Here is a 26074-nt window from a genome sequence, read left to right on the forward strand (position 1 = left end):
TTCGATATTTTTTCGATACTAAGTCGAAGTACCCCAAAAGTCGGAAATTATGAAATTTAGACTAGCGTGTTCTGAGAGCGCGATTATACGTAACTTTCAATGCTTAACCATATTCAAAGACTCTTTTCGCTTCAGGTGAGTTCGATATTTTTTCGATACTAAGTCGACGTACCCCAAAAGTCGGAAATTATGAAATTCAAACTGGCGTGTTCTGAGAGCACGATTATACGTAACTTTCAATGCTTAACCATATTCAAAGACTCTTTTCGCTTCAGGTGAGTTCGATATTTTTTCGATACTAAGTCGAAGTACCCCAAAAGTCGGAAATTATGAAATTTAGACTAGCGTGTTCTGAGAGCGCGATTATACGTAACTTTCAATGCTTAACCATATTCAAAGACTCTTTTCGCTTCAGGTGAGTTCGATATTTTTTCGATACTAAGTCGACGTACCCCAAAAGTCGGAAATTATGAAATTCAAACTGGCGTGTTCTGAGAGCACGATTATACGTAACTTTCAATGCTTAACCATATTCAAAGACTCTTTTCGCTTCAGGTGAGTTCGATATTTTTTCGATACTAAGTCGAAGTACCCCAAAAGTCGGAAATTATGAAATTTAGACTAGCGTGTTCTGAGAGCGCGATTATACGTAACTTTCAATGCTTAACCATATTCAAAGACTCTTTTCGCTTCAGGTGAGTTCGATATTTTTTCGATACTTAGTCGAAGTAGCTCAAAAGTCGAAAATTATGAAATTCAAACTGGCGTGTTCTGAGAGCACGATTATACGTAACTTTCAATGCTTAACCATATTCAAAGACTCTTTTCGCTTCAGGTGAGTTCGATATTTTTTCGATACTAAGTCGAAGTACCCCAAAAGTCGGAAATTATGAAATTCAAACTGGCGTGTTCTGAGAGCACGATTATACGTAACTTTCAATGCTTAACCATATTCAAAGACTCTTTTCGCTTCAGGTGAGTTCGATATTTTTTCGATACTAAGTCGAAGTACCCCAAAAGTCAGAAATTATGAAATTTAGACTAGCGTGTTCTGAGAGCGCGATTATACGTAACTTTCAATGCTTAACCATATTCAAAGACTCTTTTCGCTTCAGGTGAGTTCGATATTTTTTCGATACTAAGTCGAAGTACCCCAAAAGTCGGAAATTATGAAATTTAGACTAGCGTGTTCTGAGAGCGCGATTATACGTAACTTTCAATGCTTAACCATATTCAAAGACTCTTTTCGCTTCAGGTGAGTTCGATATTTTTTCGATACTAAGTCGACGTACCCCAAAAGTCGGAAATTATGAAATTCAAACTGGCGTGTTCTGAGAGCACGATTATACGTAACTTTCAATGCTTAACCATATTCAAAGACTCTTTTCGCTTCAGGTGAGTTCGATATTTTTTCGATACTAAGTCGAAGTACCCCAAAAGTCGGAAATTATGAAATTTAGACTAGCGTGTTCTGAGAGCGCGATTATACGTAACTTTCAATGCTTAACCATATTCAAAGACTCTTTTCGCTTCAGGTGAGTTCGATATTTTTTCGATACTAAGTCGACGTACCCCAAAAGTCGGAAATTATGAAATTCAAACTGGCGTGTTCTGAGAGCACGATTATACGTAACTTTCAATGCTTAACCATATTCAAAGACTCTTTTCGCTTCAGGTGAGTTCGATATTTTTTCGATACTAAGTCGAAGTACCCCAAAAGTCGGAAATTATGAAATTTAGACTAGCGTGTTCTGAGAGCGCGATTATACGTAACTTTCAATGCTTAACCATATTCAAAGACTCTTTTCGCTTCAGGTGAGTTCGATATTTTTTCGATACTAAATCGAAGTACCCCAAAAGTCGGAAATTATGAAATTTAGACTAGCGTGTTCTGAGAGCGCGATTATACGTAACTTTCAATGCTTAACCATATTCAAAGACTCTTTTCGCTTCAGGTGAGTTCGATATTTTTTCGATACTAAGTCGACGTACCCCAAAAGTCGGAAATTATGAAATTCAAACTGGCGTGTTCTGAGAACACGATTATACGTAACTTTCAATGCTTAACCATATTCAAAGACTCTTTTCGCTTCAGGTGAGTTCGATATTTTTTCGATACTAAGTCGAAGTACCCCAAAAGTCGGAAATTATGAAATTTAGACTAGCGTGTTCTGAGAGCGCGATTATACGTAACTTTCAATGCTTAACCATATTCAAAGACTCTTTTCGCTTCAGGTGAGTTCGATATTTTTTCGATACTTAGTCGAAGTAGCTCAAAAGTCGAAAATTATGAAATTCAAACTGGCGTGTTCTGAGAGCACGATTATACGTAACTTTCAATGCTTAACCATATTCAAAGACTGTTTTCGCTTCAGGTGAGTTCGATATTTTTTCGATACTAAGTCGAAGTACCCCAAAAGTCAGAAATTATGAAATTTAGACTAGCGTGTTCTGAGAGCGCGATTATACGTAACTTTCAATGCTTAACCATATTCAAAGACTCTTTTCGCTTCAGGTGAGTTCGATATTTTTTCGATACTAAGTCGAAGTAGCTCAAAAGTCGAAAATTATGAAATTCAAACTGGCGTGTTCTGAGAGCGCGATTATACGTAACTTTCAATGCTTAACCATATTCAAAGGCTCTTTTCGCTTCAGGTGAGTTCGATATTTTTTCGATACTAAGTCGAAGTAGCTCAAAAGTCGAAAATTATGAAATTCAAACTGGCGTGTTCTGAGAGCGCGATTATACGTAACTTTCAGTGCTTAACCATATTAAAAGATTTTTCGCTTCAGGTGAGTTCGATATTTTTTCGATACTAAGTCGAAGTACCCCAAAAGTCGGAAATTATGAAATTTAGACTAGCGTGTTCTAGACGGGCATTTCAATGTGCGCGAGTGATCATGATAATATCAGGGTTTCGTTTTTGTACGGAATCCTTAAAAGATAAAAATGTTGGTAAATATTTATTACAGCACTCGTCCTTAGTGCCGGAAAAGTACATAATTGTTTGTTTTAAATGAGTACAGTAATTCCTCTAGACTTGAGGACGAGTGGTTCGTTACAGATCCAAACAGAAAATTAACATCATCATTTAGATAAATAAACAAAGTCGTCGGCTACTCGTCGTGTCGCCGCAGCAGCGCCAGCACCGGCTCGTACAGCTGCGCGCGCGCGTCGCTGGCCCAGATGAAGTCGAAGTGGTTGAAGGAGGCGCGCGGCACGGCGTGCAGCACGGCGCGCGCGCCCATGCGGCGCGCCAGCAGGCGCACGTTGGCGGGCAGCGAGTTGGCGTCGCCCAGCCCGTAGTGCAGGTGCGTGGGCGTGGTGACGCGCGTCACGTCGTACTCGGGCGGGCGCAGGCTGCCGTAGCGCGCCATGTTGGTGACGGGGTCGAAGTTGTAGCGCGCGAAGCGGCCGAAGCGCTGCACCTGCGCGTAGTGGATGATCTGGCGCAGCGCCGCGCCCGCCGGGTTGTGGCCCGCGAACACGGGCAGCAGCGTGCGGTTCACGTGCTGGCTGCCGCCCGTCAGCGCCTGCGCGCACAGCTCCTGCAGCTCGGCGCCGTCGGCGCAGTGCTGCAGGCCCAGGTCGGCGAACAGCGGGCGGCGCCGCAGCACCTCGCCGAAGCCGTTGCTGAAGGCGATGGCGTCCAGCAGGCTCTCGTACTGCATGAGCTCGTCGCGCGCGGGGTTGTCGCTGTACTCGTTGAAGGCGGCGGGCGCCAGCGCCTGGAAGGACAGGAAGCGCGCGCCGTACTCGGGCCGCAGCGCCGCCATGACCAGGAAGGCGGTGGTGCCCTGCGAGTAGCCCACGTAGTGCATGCGGCGGCGCCCCGAGATGGCGCTGACGTGCTCCACGAGCGCGGGCAGGTCGCGCTCGCCGATCTCGTCCCAGCTGAAGCGCCAGAAGTCCAGGCGCTCGCGCTCGTCGGGGTCGAGCGACAGGTGGCGGCGCGAGTAGTAGTTTCCGCGCGCGTTGGCCAGCCACACGTCGTAGCCCGCGTCCGCCAGCAGGTAGCCCAGCGCGCTGCCGGGGCCCAGCACCAGGAAGTCGGCGGACGAGCACATGAGGCCGTGCATGACCAGCACGGGCGTGCGCGCGCCGGCGCCGGGCAGCACGGGCCGCTCGCCACGCGCGTGCGGGATGCGGTGCGCCGTCAGCACGTAGCCGTCGCTGGTCACCACCGTGTGCTCCTCCAGCGGGTAGCCGTACTTGCGCACCAGCGCCGGCTGCAACGAGGGGTGCTGGTCAGCGGGATGATTCAGGGATTGTTTGTGAAATATTAAGGTTCAAAGTGCCAATCTTCGTTAATAGTCAAGTCCCCCTCCCTCTGACAGCTAATAAATAATTGTAGAAGAATTTGAGAAAAAAATCACACAACTAGCATAATATATAATATACGCAGTTAAATTTTTAAAAAAAGATATCAGTCAAGTAGCGATTGCAATATAAAGAGTTGTAACAGATCAACATATGAGTATAAATTAATCAAGTACATTAATTTACGAACACGAACATTTTATAAAGATGTTATACTCGTATACCTTGTAGACTAATAGCGGTCGCCCGCGACTTTGTCCACGTGGAATTCAGTTTTTCACAAATCCCGCGGGAACCATGGATTTTTTCGGATTGAAAAGTAGCCTATTAGTTAATCCAGAGTAAAATCTATTTCCATTCCAAATTTCAGCCAAATCGCTATAGTAGCGTAAAAGAGGAACAAAAATACTTACACACTTTTCCACACAAATTTTCGCCTTTATAATATTAGTGTGATTAAAGTAGAAAGGTGCAATTTCGTATTAAAAAATATTCGTGTTACGAGACATCGATCATTTCAGTCCGCTACCGAAACATTTGTTGTGTGGCTGTGGCTGTGGCTGTGGCTGTGGCTGTGGCTGTGGCTGTGGCTGTGGCTGTGGCTGTGGCGGTGGCGGTGGCTGTGGCTGTGGCTGTGGCTGTGGCGGTGGCGGGACACGCTCCTACGTTGTACGTGAAAGTGTAGGGTGTAAGTAACGGGTAACAAACTTCTACCGACTAGTGCGTTTGTTCATTTTTTAACCGACTTCAAAAAAAGGAGAAGGTATCTCAATTCGACCGTATATATTTTTTTCATTAAGTATTTTAAAACACTCCGGTCTGGAGTCGATCTGATGATGGAGCTAAAGCACAGACGAGGGAACTCCGCAACGGTTAACAGTAGCTATCTTGTGGTTGGGCTTGATTAAATTGTAGTGATGAAAACTTTTCACCTAGATGGGTTTTGATTGTTTTTAGGAGTCTGGTGATGAACATGAAGAACAGTTAAGGGAACTCCTCATCGGTTTGCAGTAGCTTATTGGCTCATTTGGCTTATTTCATAGGTTTTAATATATGCATATAAATTTAAGCGTAACGACCACTTTAAGTAAAAACCTTGCGTAAACCAGGGCCATTGGATAGCTGCAAATCTCTTTTTAAACAGTTGAATATTCTTCCACTGCCATGTACCTACGAGTATACACATTAGAGATATTTGTGTTTTTGTTAAGCGCCATCCAAAATATTTTCAGCAAAGAGGTGAAGGCACTGTCAATAAGTCAATCAGACACGTTAACAGATTGGTATTATCAAAAGTATGTACTGGTAGCTATATGAAAAGTGCATATTGTATGACTGTAAAAATATTACACAAATTATCTGATGACATTCGAAAATTAAGCTTGCCTCATCTATATCTGTACTTATCTATATCTATCTATATCTATACGTATAATAAAACTGGTCGAATTCCATACATTTATTCGCAATTTGAGATTTTACTTTTACTATTTGTAACACCAAACGTTACCGTGTCATAACGGACGTCAGCGCCATCTAGAATCTATAGGTACTTATAATACGAATTCGAAATAGAGGTTTACATTCAGCTCACAGCCCAGGGTCACTCTAAGAGGTTTACATTCGGCTAACAGCCCAGGGTCACTCTAAGAGGTTTACATTCAGCTCACAGCCCAGGGTCACTCTAAGAAGTTTACAGTCAGCTCACAGCCCAGGGTCACTCTAAGAGGTTTACATTCAACTTACAGCCCAGGGTCACTCTAAGAGGTTTATATTCAACTTACAGCCCAGGGTCACTCTAAGAAGACCAGTCGAGGCCAGTCAGTGTTCGCCTGTTCCCGTCACTCACCACATTGAGGCGCGCATCCTCCGCGATGTTGGTGGAGTGGCGGTTGCCGGCCGTCGCTGCCGTCGCCGCCGTCGCCGCCGTCGTAACCGTCGCAGCCGTCACCAGCAGCAGCGCCAGGGGAGCCCACGCCATGGCGCCTGAGTGTGGGGCGCTGGGTCGTGCGGCCGGTTATATTGCCGAATGTTATCTCGGTCCGACCGATTAATGGCGTCGATACGGCGCCGCTTGAATGTGAATCGAAAGACGTAGAGATACCGGCACCCGGAAACTGTAATATGAAATCTTTGTAATGTTAAAATTGGTGCAGAGCAATAAATATATAATAGTAGCCTACATATTATAATAGTAACCTACATTTAATAGTAAACTACATATAATAGTAGTAATAATTTTAAGACCAAAACATGTACCACATTCTAGCAAATAAATGATTTGATTTGATTTGATACATATAATAGTAGCCTACATACAATAGGGTGTAAGGGGGCCAGTCAGTCTCCCCAACTGCCAACCTCGCCTGCTCGTGGTGCACCCTGCAGACTGACGGACGAGGCTCTGCCGACCGACTAATGGCGGTATAACTATTCGAAATTAGCTGGATTTTGTAAATGGCACAGACCGGTGTCGGGCAGCAGTGACACTGGCGCGGAAAAATCTAGCCCTGCGAATGTCCAACCCCCATGCCCAGCGTGGTTATTTATGGGTAATTCCTTATGAACTACAAAAAAACACAACAGCCCCTGGTCCCCGGTGGCCCCGCTATTCCCGGTTCTGTGACGGCGAGGCAAGGGGTATCAAGAATCTCCGGGGGCGATTCCGCAGCCAAACCCGACGACTAGGCCTGGCAACGTTTAACGCATGCATTTTGAGTGCCAATGAAAAGATGATCGAGTTGGAAGAAGTAGTGAGCAAGTTGCGCTGGGACATCATACGGTTGCCTGAAGTCAGAAGAGAAGGGGAGGGGAGGACTCGATAATCCTCGAATCCGGCAACTGGCGACCAACAGTTCCAGGGTGGTGTCGGGTTTATCGTCCACAAGTCCCTCGTAAACAATGTGGTACGAGTCGAGAGTGTGTCGAGCAGGGTAGCGTTCCTCGTTCGAATTACCAAACGCTATTCGTTGAAGATCATACAGGTTTACGCGCCGACCTCGACACATTCCGACGAGGAGGTAGAGGTATCGTATGAGGATATCTCAAAGCTATACATGTCTCGAACTCCTATTACAATATTGTGATGGGGGATTTCAATGTAAAGTTAAGTATCAGAAGCGGTTTGAGCTTAAGTGCACTAATTTGTCGTTGGATTATATCAAACTTCTCAGATTGTTTATGAATTTTAATTTATGGGTTAGTTATGATCGTTAATGTTGGAGCGTATGATTTTTCTGGTGGCTTGTATTTACTAATAGACTCGTCTTGTCGTGTAGTATTTCTAGTAAAGTTTGGTTTTTGATTTCCTCTGTTGCTAGTTATTAGTTTCGGCATAGAAGAATTCCATTGTAGAGTTTGCACCCTTTGTAGTTAGCTGGATGAGGCCCATCACTCGAGCACACCGAGCTGGACTATTGCGGGCACGTTCTCGTACTGGGCGGTATATGTGACTGTCCACATGTTACACCGGTATGGTCGCATACAATAACTTTTGTTGTATGCGACAGAATGTCTATACTGTTGGCATCTTTGGCACTTCACAATTGACAAAACCTCAATCGGGGATCGAACCCAGGACATCCGTCTTGTAAATCCACCGCGCATACCACTGCGCCACGGAGGCTGTCAAATGATAATGAAATCCTTTATGATAATGAAAGACTGATTACTGCTCTGTTCTTAGCTGGCCCATATTTAGTATTGATAATTTCTCCGGTAGCAGTATTTAATAGAACCTAGTGACTTTAAAGACCATAGACAAATTGGTGTAAGCCATGCCCTCGGTGGAATAGCTCGCCGCGGACGAAGTCTCGGGCGAGCGCTAGACGTAAGAAAAAAAAACGATTACAACTATCTATAATCTAAATCGGCTTTTGATTTAAATCGATCACATCGTTGCAATATAATTAACTGAAATGGACGCGAGCGCACCGGGCGGGGCGGGGTTGTGGGGGGCGCGCGTGGACTCACACACCTGCCGTGATGTCGATGTTTCCTACTGTTTCGACATACCTGTGACCTGTGAGGAGTTGAGTGTGTGCATGCAATTAGGACCGCATTCTGCTTACGGTGTTGAATTGGGCAAAACATGCAGATTAAGTTTATATGATTCTGCATGTTACCAGGAGGTTTGTTGGTCCATTATTTTGTAATACCCTACCCCTTCCTTTTATTATCGACTATAGGAACTGATACAAACAACAAAACAAGCAATAAAACTGGTACAAAGCAGTTTTATTGCTTGTTTTGTTGTTAAGGATATCCATTTAGGGTTCCGTAGTCCACAAGGAACCCTTATAGTTTCGCCATATGTGTGTAAAAATGTGTGTAAAAGTGTGTCAAAAATGTAAAGTCGTTAAGTAAAATCTTGAAAAATATTTTATTTTTTAGGGTAGGTACCTCCCTTAAATGTATCGTCGTCATCAACCCATATTCGGCTCACTGCTGAGCTCGAGTCTCCTCTCAGAATGAGAGGGATAAGGCCAATAGTCCACCACGCTGGCCCAATGCGGATTGGCAGACTTCACACACGCAGAGAATTAAGATAATTCTCTGGTATGCAGGTTTCCTCACGATGTTTTCCTTCACCGATTGAGACACGTGATATTTAATTTCTTAAAATGCACACAACTGAAAAGTTGGAGGTGCATGCCCCGGACTGGATTCGAACCCACACCCTCCAGAATCGGAGGCAGAGGTCATATCCACTGGGCTATCACGGCTAATAAATTATTAAATGTATAGTGGGAATGAATTTTTTCACGCGTTTGTATCATAGTGTATCGTTATTTATTTATTGTCGGGGTATCGTTGGATAGGTCTTTAAAAGATACAAAGGGTCTTCTATTTTTTAGATTTCGATTCATGAGAGTAGGTTATAACATAATGAAATTACAAGAAAACTATAACAGCTAAGTAGCAATCGCTATGTTGAGCTGTGATAGCCCAGTGGATATGACCTCTGCCTCCGATTCCGGAGGGTGTGGGTTCGAATCCGGTCCAAGGCATGCACCTCCAACTTTTCAATTGTATGCATTTTAAGAAATTAAATACCACATGTCTCAAACGGTGAAGGAAAACATCGTGAAAACATCCTGCATAACAGATAATACTGGTATGCAGGATTCCTCAAGACGACTTTCTTAATTCTCTGCGTGTGTGAAGTCTGCCAATCCGCATTGGGCCAGCGTGGTGGACTAAGGTCTCACCCCTATCGTTCTGACAGGAGACTCGAGCTCAGCAGTGAGCCGAATCTGGGTTGATAACGATATTCGATCAATTTAAAAAACGTAATAGGAAATCGAGAATTGCAGTCCACTGTTAATCTATAGGTACTAATATTTTAAAGAGGAAAGGTATTTTGATTTTTTGTTTGTGTTTTTGTGGGTTTGTGTTTGTATGTAATGAATAGGCTCCAAACTACTAAATCGATTTGAAAAATTCTTTCAATGTAGGTAAGCTAAACTATGCCTGAGGGCTATAGGCTATACCATCATCATCATCATCATCACATCAGCCGATGGACGTCCACTGCAGCACATAGGCCTTTTGTTGGGACTTCCAAACATCACGATATTGAGCCGCCTGCATCCAGCGAATCCCTGTGACTCGCTTGATGTCGTCAGTCCACCTGGTGGGGGGTCGGCCAACACTGCGCTTACTAGTGCGGGGTCGCCATTCCAGCACTTTGGGACCCCAACGTCCATCGGCTCTTCGAACTATGTGCCCCGCCCATTGCCACTTCAGCTTCGCAACTCGCTGAGCTATGTCGGTGACTTTGGTTCTTCTGCGGATCTCCTCATTTCTGATTCGATCACGCAGAGATACTCCTAACACATAGCTCGTTCCATCGCCCGCTGTGTGACTCTAAGCCTTCTTATGAGGCCCATAGTTAGCGACCAAGTCTCGGAACCATAGGTCATCACTGGCAAGACTTTTGTCTTCAGGCACTGAGGAATTTCGGACGAAAAGATGTCGCGAAGCTTCCCGAATGCAGCCCAGCCGAGTTGGATTCGACGGTTCACCTCTTTCTGGAAATTGGACCTACCTAACTGGATCATATGTCCTAGGTATATGTATTCGTCTACAATTTCGAGTGCAGCGTTCTCAACTATAACTGGGTGGAGCGATACATGAGCATTACACATTATTTTTGTTTTGCCCATGTTCATTTTTAGGCCCACCTGTTGAGAAACTCTGCTGAGGTCATTGAGCATGGTACTAAGGTCATCCAAAGTCTCTGCCATGATGACTACATCGTCCGCGAACCGCAGTTGAGTTATACCATAATATTCAAAAAAAATAGGGATCCTTCCTAAAACTCCAATATTGTAACCCAAGGTGTACAAAAATTACCTAAAATATTGTTTACATCGCATGCGCTGCGATAACCATTGATGTTGGAATAAAATAATGTACTACAACTTTGGTAGGAGTAGGGTAGGAGTAGGGTAGGTGTAGGGCAGGTGTAGAGTAGGGATTCTACCCTATCCCTACTCTACACCTGCCCTACACCTGGTAGAGTAGGGATAGGGTAAGGGTAAGATAGTAGTAGAGTACGGGTTGGAGAGAGGTATGGTAGGGGCAGGGTAGGGGCAGCGCTGGGTAGGGGTAGCTTGAGAAGCAGCAGAAAAGGATGGGGTAGGTTAGGTAGCAGAATATTTTTTATTTTTTTTATTTAGTCTCTCATTATTCCTGCAATCTGTCGTGAGACATTCAGCGGGATTTTAAGTATTTGAAATAAGGCGTGTTTGGTGCGAAATCCAGTGATTTGCCCAAATATGTCTATTTCGTGACATCTTGTTGTTCTCGGTCTCTTGAGCCTTTTGAAAGTTGTACCAGGTTTCTTCATCATTAGGTTCCTTGCAAGTTGATTTGGATGTTTACGAATACACTTTTGGTGTGTTTTCATTGAGTGTGCAACTTCTGTCTTTATAGTTTTAATTTTTAGTTCACGATGCAGGCGATCGTTTTTGATGTACCAAGGAGCATTGGTAATCATGCGCAGCATTTTTGACTGGAACCGTTAGCAGAACCATCGTGAGCTGTGCCATCTGGGTGCCTTGTATGGTATAACTTGTAGTTCGGGACTTTAAAGTAGCTCTTTTGTGTGAAGTGGGGTTCCGATACTACGCCATTTGTTTCTTAAAATAGTTTAATTTCTAAAGAGTGGTGTGACAGGCCATTTGGGTTCCATAAAACTATTTTGAGCTGCTCGAATGTTGACACATGACTGTCATTAAATTGGTGAGTAGATTTGTCACGGTGCATAATTGATTCATAATTTGATTGAACATATTTATTAGATTCTTCATATCATTTTGATTATCGGAAGATTCTTGGATATTAGAATAATTTTTTGGTTGAGATTTGGATATCTGCATAGCTCGTTTCAGGCATTTGCCGTTGTTGTCTCAGCGTTATAGGATTGATTGGTATTTTAGGTTGTCCTGATTCCGTAGTAGGTATTTTAGGGCGTAGAGGAGGATATTTCTGCTTCTGTAGTTCTTTATAGACACTGCATCCCTTGTAATTTGCCGGGTGATTTCCACCACATAATACACACTTGACTGAGTCTGATCGTTCTTTGCGTATACAGTCTTTTGAGGCGTGATTTCCAGTACATTTTATGCACTTAGGCTTGCGGTGACAATATGCTTTGGTATGTCCATAGTTTTGACAGTTGGCACACTGTGGAATATTGCGGGTTGGTCTGGGAGGTTCAAATGTTATCCGACAGTTTAGAAGGCTTTTGATGTCGTATATTTCTTTATTGTTTTGTTGTGGAGATAGTTCCACTATGAACATGTGAAGTGGTTTCTTAGATATTCTTTGTTTTATATTCCAGATATTAACTGTTTCGTGTCCAAGATCTAGCAGAGCTGCCTTTATTTCTTCCAAGTCAGTGGAAGGGTGAATCTTCTTTAGGATTACCCTAAATGATCTTTCTTGTTTAGGTTTATATGTGTAATAATCTGTACCTGTCGTATACAGCTGTTTCTCTATTTCCCTGTAGACTTCTTGAGTTTTTAATAGAATCTTTACTCTATTACTGCTTAATATTTTTAGCTCATAATTTTTACTTGCATATTGGTCTAGAAGCTGTTTTAAAGGTGTGATGTTTTCTACTCCATCCACAAATATTGGAGGGGGCCTTGGAATTTTCTCAGGTGGGATGTCTGATTCTTTATCTTCAGCGTCTAGATCCAACTCTTCAAAAAAGTTGGAGGTTTGAATTGGTTGACTTTTAAACTTGGTCTGTTTTTGTGCATTGAAATTGTTGGTATGGCTGGTCATAGGACGTTTTTTGTAGTTTGATTTGTCTGTGCTTGTAGTTTGTGCAGCTTTTTCGCCAACGATACGAGATTCTTCAACATCACTCACAGAATTAGTTACACGTTGGAAGAAACTTGGATGTAAGACTTGTTGCACATATTTTCTGTTTCCAGTAGCATGAACTTCGGCAGGGCCCTGAGAACTTTCTCCTGGAGAGTCGTCGGTCACATTGCCTGGTCCGGGAACCGGGGAGCGCCGGGGGTTAGCCGGGTTAAAAGAAATCGCATTCTCAGTATAATACTAGTGTAAGTAAATTAAATTTTATTACAGATCACTTATTTATTACGTCTTACGCAACAAATAATGTAGGCCATAGTAACTCGCGCGGCGAGGCCGGTACGAAACGCGGACGGTAGCGCTGTGTCAGCAGTTTAACTGTGAGCGCGAACGCGGCTGTTTTAATCGAAGTGAGAATTACGACTGTCTAGCAGAATATAAACTTATAATAAAACTGTTACTGGTAAAAAATACTTTTTCACTACTCTTGCTCAAAAACATTGTCATATTACCACTCCACAGCGGGGCTAAACAAGCACTTCAGCCTCTAGGGGCTAAGTAATTTTGTTTTTTTAATTTTTGCCTGTTACGAATACTAATAATAATAATAATAATAAAGCCTTTTATTTCCCGAAATATATACAGTTATTAGCAAATACATAATAATTAAAAAAATAAAAGTAGGTACACATTAAAATTCAAACTACACTATAACTATAGAATGTCTCTTATTTCAGTGTGCCTTACGGCAAAGGCCTCCTCCAACTCCTTCCACTGTTTTCTGTCTGCCGCTATCCTCATCCAAAGAGGTCCTAAAGTCATTTTTACGTCATCCTCCCATCTTTTTGTTTTCCGACCTCGGCTCCTAGCACCATCCCTTGGATACCAAACTGTCACCTGTTTGCTCCATTTTTCTTTTGTGCATCGGAGCATATGTCCAGTCCATCTCCATTTCTGTTGATCAATACGTGTCAGTACGTTTGTTAGTTTAGTTTTATGCCTGATATCTGTACTTCTGACTTTGTCCATTAATTTCAAACCTAGCATACTTCTTTCCATGCTTTTCTGACATCTTGCTAGTTTGTCCCTGAGGTGTTTTGTCAAAGCCCAGGTTTCGCACCCATAGGTAATGCATGGTAGGATACAGGTATCGAAAGTCTTTTTCTTTATCTTAATGCCCAGTTCCTTACTTTTCATTATTTCCTTTAAGGTCCAATACTTTTTCCACCCAGTCGCTATTCTTTTGTCTATTTCTTTCTGCATTTGGTCATTTGGCGATATTATCTGGCCTAGATACACATATTCATCTACGTATTCGAGTTTCTGTCCGTTGATGGTTATGTCTATGGGTATTGAGTTAGTCATCATTTTAGTTTTGCTCATGTTAGTTTCTAGGCCTACTTCTCTACTTCTGTCTACTAAGGTTTGAATCATGGATTGCAGTTTCATTGGGTCCTCTTCCAATACAACCAGGTCGTCCGCAAATCTTAGGTGAGATAATCGTGCTCCGTTTATGTTTAGCCCCAGATGTCCCCATTCAATTTTTCTGAACATTTGTTCGAGCACGGCGGTAAAAAGCTTTGGGGAGAGTGGGTCCCCTTGCCTGACGCCCCTATCGATTGGAAAAACATCTCCTGTAGATTCTAGCCTGATTCTAGCTTTACTTTCACTGTAAATATTTTTGATGATATTAACATAAGTGTTTTGGATCCCCTGCTCTTTTAGACTTTGCCATACGGATTCGTGTTTAAGGCTATCGAAAGCCTTAGAATAGTCTATAAAGGCCAGATAAATGTTTTTGTTGTATTCATTGTATTTTTGTATGAGCTGTTTGACTGTATGTATGTGATCGATTGTACTAAAGTTTTTCCTGAACCCTGCCTGTTCCACAGGTTGATTCTCGTCAAGTATGAGTGATATTCTGTCCAGGATCACTTTAGCGAAAACTTTGTATACATTTGAGATAAGTGAGATTGGTCTATAATTTCCTATGTCGTCTTTAGGACCTTTCTTATGTAGGAGTATTATGTGTGATTCTGCCCATTGCTTTGGGATGCTGCCGGTATATAGAGTTTCGTTGAAAATCTTTGTTAATATTGGGCTTAATTCTTCAATTGATCCTCTTATAAGTTCGTTTGTGATTCTGTCTGGACCAGGAGCTTTTTCCATCTTTTGGCTTTTTATAGATTTTTCTACTTCCGTCGCTAATATTTCAGGTATAACTTCCACTTCTTTGCTCATAAATTTTTGTATATTATTTTGTTCGCTATATGGAAATAGTATTTTTGACTCTTTTGGACTTTGTTGTTTGTACAATAAGCGATAATAGTCTGTTGCTATATTTTGGATTTCGCCACGAGAAGTAGTTGGCAAATTATTGTGTCTCAACTTTGGAATCCATTCTTTTCCCCGTTCTCGTAGTTCCTTAAGTGCTTTTTTCGTACCTCCCGTTCTGCTAATGTGCTTTTCCAGGGTTTTGATTCTTTTATTTTGCCTGTCTTTCCTCATACTTTCGCGAATTTGTTTACTGAGATTAGATATTTCTTTTTGGTTTTCTTTCTTATTCTTCTTCTTTATTAAATTTCTTCTGTCTTCGATTAGTTTTAAAGATTTTTCACTTAGATATGTTTCTTGGCTTTTGTTTGTTTTTATACTTGCCTGTTTTCTGAGCTTGTTTGTTACGAATACTAGCCTACTTTATAACGAAGGAGGTTTTATTCGTAAATAGAATCATCATAAGTAAGGCCCTTCTTCTTCTTCTTTTGGGTATATGGCTCCGCGCGTCGAGCGATTGAGCCAGAGGTAAGGTCCTTTTTTTTTTTTTTTTTTTATTCTTTACAAGTTAGCCCTTGACTACAATCTCACCTGATGGTAAGTGATGATGCAGTCTAAGATGGAAACGGGCTAACTTGTTAGGAGGAGGATGAAAATCCACACCCCTTTCGGTTTCTACACGGCATCGTACCGGAACGCTAAATCGCTTGGCGGTACGTCTTTGCTGGTCCTGATTGTTTAATAAAAATAAAATTGAAAATGGAATAAAATGCAGCGTTCTTGTCTGTGGAATGCGGTAATTTTTTTTATTTGATTTTTATTGAGTTGCGAATTTAAAGAGCGAGATTTGAAGACAAGGTTGTACGATGAATTAAAATAAAACATTGAATTACCGTAAGTAGGTATTTTTTTATTTTCTCGCAATCGTAGTGAAATATATAGTGTAACACGCGGGGCTAAACCCATTATAAACTCGGTTTCTATTTAGCGGCCCTCACCTTACGTCTCGGGTCTCCTAAAAATACCTTGTATATAATGGGTCGTTTTAGCCCCTTGTATAACAATCTGCTATAGAATAATACTAAAAATAATTATATATAATCTAAATATATATAAATATGAATACATATATCACTTGGTCACGCCATCACGCTTGAACGGCTGGAACCATTTCACTATTTTTTTATGTGTTTGTTATTGTCAGGAGAAGGTTCTTATGACAGAAAAAAATTGAAAAATTGCGCGAAAAATTAGAACAAGGGGTAGGGTAGGGTAGGGTAGGGGTAGGGGTCGCGTAGGAGTAGTTGAAAGGCTACATCGAGATTCTCGCGAACGAAGTTGCGGGCGTCCGCTAGTTAAAAACTTAAAGTTCAGTAAGATAACTCAGAGTCTGTTGTAACAAAACGAAAACTGAAACTTGGTTAGGGTATGTAGGTATATTAATTATGTCTATGAGATGGTAAACAGAAAATTTTAAAACAAATTGTTTTGGGGTTTCGTACATTCAAAGTGAGAATGATTTTTTCATTGTCTATTCCATGGTGTAGGGTATCGTTATCGGTATGTTTGTAACGTTTTAAAACGCTAATTTAATCTACGGAACCCTATACTTTGCGTGGCCTGACACGCACTTGATCAGTTTTTTATAACATAATATTTGTCACACTCATAGCCAATCAATTAAAAAAACACAAGACTTAATTACAAGAACTTTTCAAAAAGTATAAATCTGAACCTACTGTATGCATTAAAATGAAACTTGGCACGAATTTAGCAAATACTACGGAAAAGTTTAGAGGATTCCTTTTGCTGCGAAAATAAAATAAAAAGTTGGTGAAATTGGGTTCAAAGTTGTATGACAAGTCCTACATTTCTTAAGTTACATTTATAAAAAATGTGTCCCTGCGCAGCTCGACGGAACACTATGCGCCAGGCTGCGAAGTGTACAGAACTTGTCCCTGCGCAGCACGATTGCGGCAACTTCAGAGCGGACTACAAGTATGACTCATTTGTACCTACTCTGATGAAGCAGCAGCTGTTGACGCTCGCAAGCGGATCTACCTAATCGTCGATCTATAGGTACCTACTCATTATGTTCTTATGGAAAATCCGATCCGTACTCAATCAATTATATTTATTGTTGAAGAATTAAGATTACGCACTGTCGCATCACAGCACGAGGACGGGAAATCTAAATCCATCGCAATCTATTGATTGATTATATTATTGTTGAAACACTAGACGCCCGCGACTTCGTCCGCGTGACATTCAGTGTTTCACAAATCAAAATAAAATTTAAAGTTTAAATTTTAAATGATCTCTGTAACGGCTGAAGCGTCTTTAATGGAATATCACGTCAAGATATGAGAAGCAAAAGTTATTAAACTTATCTATCCCGGACTAACAGTAAACAGACAGACCGACAGAAAGGAATTGTGTACCAAATCTCAACTCGATTGGTCCGCCGTGCGGTAGATTCGGAGAAATTTGTCTGAGAGACGGACATTTCGATGTGCGCGAGCGATCTTATACTTAAAGGTTCCGTCTTTGTACGTACGTACATTCGGAACCCGAACACATTTTGCCCTCATATTCACCAATTTGGATTCTTCAAGGTTTTCCTGCAATCTGTATATAAAATTAATGTTTTTTTTGATTATTTAGGTACGTTCGGTAATTTCAGAGATTACGGGAAGGAAGGGGATTGGCCAATTTAATTTTTTTAATAACTTGAAAATTATTTATTTACTTAAATATTATTTAAAATACCACATTTGAGATTCCTTAACAAGCTCTTTCATTTGGTATGACTTGTACCGAATCGTAAATCTGTGGGTATGACACTGACCGCGGCGTTTTTAGAATTGATCGGCAGAGCCACAGTTTTATATAAAAGTTTATACAAAATAAACTAATTTTTGATATTTTTCCTTTGACATTTCTCAAAATCTGGTCCTGGTCCACTGGTCCGAATCGATTTAACTGATTTATAACGAATGTATGGCAGCGCGATAGAACAATATCAGTAAAATGAAACTACACAAATAGTATTTCTAAGTTTATACAATAATTTATAATAATATATTAATTTAGACAATATCAATTTTAACAATAGTTATAATACATATTAACATTCTTGAGAATAGAGAACTCGAGGCGACGGGGCGGCGGGGCGGCGGGGCGGCGGGGCGGCGGGGCGGCGGGGCGGCGGGGCGACGCTCAGCACCTGCAAGGGAGCAAGCGACATACATCTTTATCTCCTCCCATTTCGTAATCCACACAAACGCTCAACCTTATCACAGAAAACATATGTACAAGTACAGAAGATTCACTCCGCAACGTCATTCAAGTAAATAGCGACTCTACGCTACGACACAATACGGCGCACTTCAGTTCGAACAAAATTATTAGCAAGCCGTTTTATTTACCTACAGTTTATATTATTTTTTAACCGACTTCCAAAAAGGAGGAGGTTCTACGTTCGGCTGTATTTTTTTTTTTTTTTTTTTTATGTATGTCCAGCGCTAATTCCGTCATTTGTGGACCGATTTTGAAAATTCTTTTTTTGTTTTGAAGGGTTCGATTCCAGGGTGGTCCCATTTTTTTCATGTCAGGATCTGATGATGGCATCCTGGAGAAATCGAGGGGAACTTTCGAAAATCGTAGAGACGGCTAGTGCGTTTGTTAGTGTTTCCATAAGGTATTTTAAACCACTACAATTTTATGAAGGTCTGGAGTTGGTCTGATGATGGAGCCGAAAACACCGCCTTTAAACTGATCAGAAGGTAGCACATAGGTAAGATGTTATTTTTTGCTTTTTAGTTTAGGTTAATTTTTGAGTTGGAAGTTGGTTGAATTTTTTTTATTAAAATTTTTATATTAAAACGACTCAAACAACGTGAGGGTTGTCTTCAAATAAAAAATACTTTATACTAGATTTAACGCGCGGCGATGTTCGCGTACCTCGTAAACAAAATAAAAAAGAAGTGCGTTCGTCATTGATTGGACTAACAATACATCAACACATAACTTTTTAAATATTCAGCCACATTACTACAGCCACTGTTTGCCCTAGGTACTCTATAAGGAAAATGCCGAAGACATGCCTACAACATACGTCACTATGTATTTTGTATATGAAACTAAACTTCGTAAAGAATGATTGGTACGAGACTACGACTATATGGGAAGGTATAAATTGCTATTCAATTCAAATAGGCGTTAAAACATTCCTACCTACCTATAATTTAACAAATTTATATTAATAGGTAAATTAATAACTTTATTATTTACTAGCGGACGCCCGCGACTTCGTCCGCGTGGAAATCAATGTAAACTTTCAAGCCCTATTTCCACCACTTACCAGAATTTTATAAAATTTAGAATCACATTATTTCGTATTTTTTTATGATTGAAGAAAAAAAAATTAAAACTGTAACTCTAAAAACGTTTTTCCATACAAACTTTCAACCCCTATTTTACCCCCTTCATTTATTTTTGCAATAAAAAGTCCGTTAACCTTCTTCGTATTATGGTCTCTAACCGTGCCAAGTTTCATTTGAATTCATTCAGTAGTTTCAGCGTGATGCCTGAATAACAAAGAAACACGCACAAACAGACAGACAGACAAATAATCAAAAAAAAAATTTTTGGCTTCAGTATCGATTGTATAATGCGCTGCAACCAAAATTTTCAAATTATCTTCAATGTACAGAATGTACAAAATTTCCAGAATTCGTATTATAAGTTTCGTTGTTACAAGTAGTCCACTTATCATTTTACATTTAAAAGCTGTACCTAGAAAAATTAAGGACTTTCCGTACAAACTTTCTACCCCTACTTCACCCATTTCTGATTTTGTTTTCGCGACAAAAAGTATCCTATTATCCTTCTACGTATTATGGTCTCAAATCGTCTTAAGTATCATTTGAATTCATTCTGTAGTTTCAACGTGATGCCACAGTATTATCTACTGTGGTGATGCCCGGTCAAAAAAAAGGCAGACAGACAAACTAAAAATAGAAAATAGGCTTCAGTATCAATTTCCTACCTCTACCCTACTCCTACCCTACCCGTACCCTAACTGTATCCTACCCCTACCCTACACGTAATCTTTCCTTTCCCTACCCCTTAGATAGTGCTAGGATAGGTGTAGGCCCTACCCCTACCCCTACCCTTACCCTACCCTACCCTACCCTTACATAACCCCTACCATACCCGTACCCTACCCTACCCTACCCCACCTTTACCCTTAGCAAAATTCGTCCAGCCCTATGACCGTGGTGCGATGACAAAGGGAAATAGAGACTTCTATGCTAATATTATAGAGGTAAAGTTTGTTTGTCGTTGTAGGGGGTAATCTCTGGACCGATTTGGAAAATTGTTTTACCAATAGAAAGCTACGTTATTTGCGAGTGTCATAGGCTATATTTGATTTCCATATTCACACGGGAACGGGAACTACGTAATTGAAAGCGCGGGGCGTCATGTAGCGGAATTTCTGCGTCTTTTAGAAGTTTTGTTTTATCTCCGAAACTATTTAACTAATTAACGCACTTTAAAGGGCAAATCATATCTCCATAATATCCTTGTGATTATTAAATAATTTATTTTGATAAGGATTTAAGTTAAGTAGCATAAATAATGACGCAAACCTAAGTATATAAAATTAATAATTTTTAAAACACAAAAGGTACTATATCTGCTAATATACAGAAGATAGATATATGGTGTCGCGGACTTTTTTGTAGAACTTTTAAAGATACATAAAGTCTCCATACATTAATTTCAATTTTACACAATAGTTAAGGCAGCGCACGCAAATAAGTCTGTTTAAGAGGATTTTCAGTCCAACCTGTATGACAAAAACTGTGATAACTCGACTAATATATATGATACCAATATAAAATATAGCCTATAGCACTCCCCGATAATGTAGCCCCGATAATGTAGTGGTGAAAGAATTTTTGAAATCGGACTAGTAGTTCCGAAGATTACCCCATTTAAAAAATGTGCCAAACTTACAAACTTTACCTCTTTATAATATTAATGTAAAAGTAAAAGTATAAAGTATAGATATGCAATGCCTAGATATCGATTTTGAAAGAAATCGGTGCAGGAAAAAGAAATTTCATAATGGCGGCTTTTTAACTTGCATGTCAAACACTAAGAAATATCGCTAAATAACCTCATACATTAGAACCTAACATAAAATATTAAATGGCGATTTTTGCCAATTCACTGTAAACCTCGTTCCAATAAAAAGGCTAGTCTTAATCAGAAGACTAAAGTCTAAACTACGACTACAGAACATTAAGCCCTTAAGTACGATTCGAGTTTTTTTAAAAGGCTTTCCATTCGCCGAGCCCTTAAAAAGACTCCGAGTCCTCAGCATGTAAAGGGTTCGAGTCTTCAGGAACACTACACAGCACTGTCAGCAGGCAACTCTTACATACATCTGTTTTGTCACATTTGTACCTGTTCTACGATGTCTAAGTTTAGAAAACATATTGTTATTCGCCAGACATCTTCATGGTTATTATACGACATCGTTTGTTTTGCACGAAGTTTGAGCAAAGTGCACTTTACACGGTCCGCTCACCTGGGCGGCAGCGCGCCGGGCGGCATCACGCCGGGCGGCAGCGCGCCGGGCGGCACGACGCCGGGCGGCAGCGCGCCGGGCGGCAACACGCCGGGCGGCAGCGCCCCGGGCGGCATCGCGCCGGGCGGCAGGTAGTGCAGCGCGGCGGGCGCGTACACGGCGCGCGGCGGCTCGCGCATCAGCTCGTGGTACAGGTTGAGCGCGTCCACCAGGTCGGCGCTGAGCTGCGTGAGGCGCGCGTGCCGCCGGTCGGCGCGCTCCAGCGCCGCGTCCACCAGCGGGCCCACGGCCGCCGCGCGCGCCTCCAGCGCCGCCAGCCCGTCCGCGTCGCGCCCCGCCGGGTCCGCCTCGTGCAGCGCGCCCAGCGCCGCGTCCACGGCCGCCTCGTCGATGCCGACGGGCTCGGGCGCCGGCTCCTCGAACGTCACGCTGCGGCCCGGCGGCGCGGCGGCGGCCGGCTCGCTCAGCTCCGCCGTCACGAAGTTGGCGGGGAACAGCCCCTCCCCGCGCTCCGTGTGCCCCTTCCACCAGTTGGGGTCGCTGCACTCCGTCACGTGCACCAGCTCGCCGGCGGCGAACGTCAGCTCGTTGTCCTCGGCCGCCTCGAAGTCGTAGAGCGCGCGCACGGTGCGCGAGACGGGGGCGGCGGCGGGCGCGGGCGCGGGTGCGGGCGCGGGCGCGGGGGCGGGCGCGTCCACGCGCGGGTACAGGCCGCCGCCGCCCGCGCCCGCGCCCGCCTCGCGCAGCGACAGCGCGATGGCGCGCTCCAGCTCCTCCTGCTCGCGGCGCTCGGCGGCGGCGGGCGCGGCGGGCGCGGCGGGCGCGGCGGGCGCGGCGGGGGCGGCGCCGTCCTCGGCCGCCAGCTTGGCGTGCAGCGAGGGGATGAGGTCGAGCTGCGGGTCGTCGCGGAACTCGCCGTCGGCCCACTTGCGCAGCAGCGCGCGCAGGCGGGCGCGCACGGGCGGCTGCGCGCGCGCCAGCAGGCGCCGGAACTCGGCCTCGAAGTCGCGCGAGGCCACCTCCAGGTGGAAAGCGCGGCCGCAGTTGGCCACGCACGCGTCCAGCAGCGTGGCGGCGTGCACCTGCACGTGCGGGTCGGCGTGCGCCAGGCGGCGCAGCACGGCGCGCAGGCAGTCGCGCGCGGCGGCGGCGCTGGCGCCCGCGCGGTCGCAGATCTCGAGGATGAGCCCCCATTCCTCGCTGGTGCTGGTCTCGCTGGTGGCGCGCTCTGCGGGAGGCGGCGGTGCAGTGCAGGCTCTACGTTTGGCGTCCGCACGTGACCCGTACGTGACCCGTACGTGACCCGCACGTGACCCGTACGTGACTACGTACGTGGGTAGGACTCTGATTTCTATCACTAAAGCCAAACTGGCTGTACAATGTTTCAATCAACGAACAAATTAAAAATGACGTCTGTTACACCGTCATTTTGGTCACTGGTGTACAAGATGTTTTTAAAAAGATAAAAAGACTGAAGTGGCGCTGGACTGGACATGTGGTTTTTTTTCTCAAAAGAAAAAAGCTAATAATAATTTTAATTAACTTGTTTCTAAATTAATGAAAACAAAATTAAAGTAATAAGCTTAAAACAATTAGATCTTATAGTTAATATGTTTACTTAGAGTAACATCTTCCAAAAAACAATACATAATAAAAATGATTGACATACAAAATGGCAACTGTCAACTCGTACCTTCATTTCTAATTTGTTTGTTGATGAACATTGCACATTAAGTTTGGCTTTAGTATAGGCATAGTTAATCTATACTAATTGATACTAATATTATTAAGCTGAAGAGTTTGTTTGTTTATGTGATTGAACGCGCTAATCTCAGGAACTACTGGTCCGATTTGAAAAATACTTTCAGTGATTGATAGCCCATTTATCGAGGAAGGCAATATTATATTTAAAAAAAAAATAGGGATTCTTCCTGTAACTCCGATAATGTAACCCAAGGTGTACAAAAGTTTTGTTTACAGTTTCACCCGTGTAGTTCCCATTCCCGTTGGAATACGGGGTAAAAACATAGCCTATGACGCTCGCAAATAACGTGGCTTTCTATTGGTGAAAGAATTTTCAAAATCAGTTTAGTACCTCTTTGTAATTTTCTTTATACCTCTTTATTTATATAGAAAATTATAAAGAGGTAAAGAGGTAAATCGCTGAATGTGTTGATAAGCGCAAATCTCGAGGACAGCTGAACCTATTTCGCTAATTCTTTTTTTAAATATTACTAATTGAAAAATAAAAATTAAAAAACAAGTCTAAAAACAACACTTTCCCATGAAACGATTTGTAATAATAAGTACTTAAAAGTCAATTTGAACTTTAACACTATACCATAAAGTTCAAGTGTTAGTGAAGAGGTTTCGGTATAATAATCACTCTGATCACGCTAACATTAAAGCAGCATGGTGGGTTTAAGCTCCACATAGGGGATGTGGAGCTTAAACCCACCAACCTATGACAAGGAAGGACTGGCCTAATAATGATGAAACATATGTATTTTGTACAAGCAGCGCTTGGCTGCAATCATACTTGTCAGTAAGTGATGATGCAACCTATAATGGAACATGCTTGCCTAGAAGATGCCTATTCACTCTTGACTTGAATGTACCTATGTTGTAGGTGGTCGGGAAAACAGAAGCTGGGGGGCACACAATGCAGATCAGGAACGAAGAACCGAAATGCTTCATACTAATCCAAGGGACATCAACTACATATGGGCAGACCTCTGGAGATGCCTGGAAGTTCTATGGTAAAAAGGTGAAGAGGGAACTGGATTGAAAAGTTCCTGGGCGAATTAAATCACTCTCTGAATGAAATCCAGTAGGACAACAACAGACAGGAAGACGAAGATGCTCCAACAACTGCAATTTTTCGCTAGTTTAACAGCACATTACTGATAAGCCTTCTAGCTCACAATTCAGAGCAACAAGTTTGTATTTGGCTGATCTATCCCTTATATGGGAGCAGTACTCCATGCACAAAGAAACCTGAGCTTGGTATAGAGTAATAAGATAAGAAGCTGTCCCGGCGTGAAGTAATGTTTCACCTTATGTAGGATACAGAGCGTTTTTTCACCTGTTTCTGCTTTGGACTCCGTGCATTCTCCAAAGTTGTCCTTAGACAATATTGCAACACCTAGTAGACAACACAACACTCAATACTGTTGTGATTGGAACCGGTGTTTGCCGGAGCAAGCTGGAAATGACTCCTTTTTCTTTTATTAAGCTAGAACTTAGTTATGACCTATTCAAATACTTAAGAAACAAAATAAACATAATTATTGAGTTGAATAGAATACTTAACATTCTATTATTGTTTACATTTACTATTCATCATTATATCATCATTCAGTTATGATTCAGTACTGGTAGCTAGACTACATCCACACACAATGTGGAATGTTTATCAACAATCAATGTAGAAAACACATGTAATTTTGCTACCCAGCAGATTCACCAGCATAGTTTCTGTGGGAACAACACAGTAAACTAATGAGGCCATTGGGATGTCTTGTTAGCCCTTCTTTGTGCTTTTTAGTCATTTCTGATTTCCTCACAAGGGAATTAGCATTACCAGATATTGGTGGGTTTCATCATTGGAGTATAAAGTGATAATCCACAATATAATATTTTGGATCATTTGGATGCCACATTGCTTAATGCTTTGGATGTATTTTGCTACCACAGCTAAATGCCATAGAGCCAGATAGGATTTACTGCTCAGTTAAGTTAGCCAGAGCAGATTTCTGAACCTGTATCTACATAACATGTAGGTAAATGCAAATAAATACGTAAGTTGATTTATGGATCTTTTGATCTATATTTTTATTATGTTTTTGATCTATACAAACCTTAACAATTAAGAAGAATTAAGAAGTTAGCTTTGCATTGCAGTGCTAGCCTAGCTAAGTTGATGTTTGACGACTGAGTTCAATACTCCCGGGAGTTGGTATGACGGCATGAGTAGGCCTGCTGCAAGTAGCAGTGGAAGTGCGACATACCCACGTCCTGGTCGAACGGCGACGACGTCCCGAAGATGCCCATGGTGCAGCGGCGGTCGGACCTGGCGGTGGCACTGCGATCTGCGATCACGACACACTCAAGCTCACAGATTAATATGATACTATCAAGTCGCAATATAATACCGAACGATACTATTGTAAAGTTCTTTTTTTACTGTAAAGAACAACATGGACGCATTATTTTCCTTTGTGCATTTATCAATTATTTGCTTTGTTTTAATCGGTAATCTTTTTCACAAACCGTTCTTTATTATTTTATCAATTTGTCATAAAGCACAGATCACTATAGAGTCAATTATAGTCACAGTCAGTCACACAACAGCAGTGTTACCAACTCTCCAAAATATTTATCCCTAAGTTTGTGTCAAAAACCCCTAAAATCGCCTTAATTATTGAGTTGTCCCCCTAAAAAATATAAATTCATAATAATTTAGAAATAATATGCTGTCATATGTTTCAAAAGTCTATATTTCATACAGACAAAATACAACGTCTTTATCTGAAGATTCAGAT

General features: G+C 42.2%; 2 protein-coding genes across 2 annotated transcripts; both read right to left on the reverse strand.

Moving 5' to 3' along the window:
- Positions 1 to 2995: 2995 nt before the first annotated feature.
- LOC112056835 (lipase 1-like) lies at positions 2996 to 6302 on the reverse strand. Its single transcript, XM_024097317.2, has 2 exons — positions 6171 to 6302; positions 2996 to 4230 (listed from the first exon to the last, which is right to left on the reverse strand). Exons 1-2 carry the CDS (start codon positions 6300 to 6302, stop codon positions 3118 to 3120), a joined length of 1245 nt encoding a protein of 414 aa, XP_023953085.1. The 3' UTR covers positions 2996 to 3117.
- Positions 6303 to 17974: 11672 nt separating this feature from the next.
- LOC112057018 (signal transducing adapter molecule 1) lies at positions 17975 to 26074 on the reverse strand. Its single transcript, XM_052891143.1, has 4 exons — positions 25541 to 26074; positions 21531 to 22758; positions 18122 to 18155; positions 17975 to 18089 (listed from the first exon to the last, which is right to left on the reverse strand). The coding sequence occupies exons 1-3, from the start codon at positions 25581 to 25583 to the stop codon at positions 18149 to 18151; spliced, it is 1278 nt and encodes a 425-aa protein (XP_052747103.1). The 5' UTR covers positions 25584 to 26074; the 3' UTR covers positions 17975 to 18089; positions 18122 to 18148.

Source organism: Bicyclus anynana, chromosome 3, assembly GCF_947172395.1.
Source record: "Bicyclus anynana chromosome 3, ilBicAnyn1.1, whole genome shotgun sequence".
NCBI lineage: Eukaryota > Metazoa > Arthropoda > Insecta > Lepidoptera > Nymphalidae > Bicyclus > Bicyclus anynana.

Coding starts and splice junctions, on each gene's coding strand:
- LOC112056835 (XM_024097317.2), bottom strand. CDS start 6,302: ATGGCGTGGGCTCCCCTGGCGCTGCTGCTGGTGACGGCTGCGACGGTT. Junction 4,231..6,170: donor AGGATGCGCGCCTCAATGTG/GTGAGTGACGGG, acceptor CCCTCGTTGCAG/CCGGCGCTGGTGCGCAAGTA.
- LOC112057018 (XM_052891143.1), bottom strand. CDS start 25,583: ATGGGCATCTTCGGGACGTCGTCGCCGTTCGACCAGGACGTGG. Junction 22,759..25,540: donor GCCGTTCGACCAGGACGTGG/GTATGTCGCACT, acceptor CGCCTCCCGCAG/AGCGCGCCACCAGCGAGACC.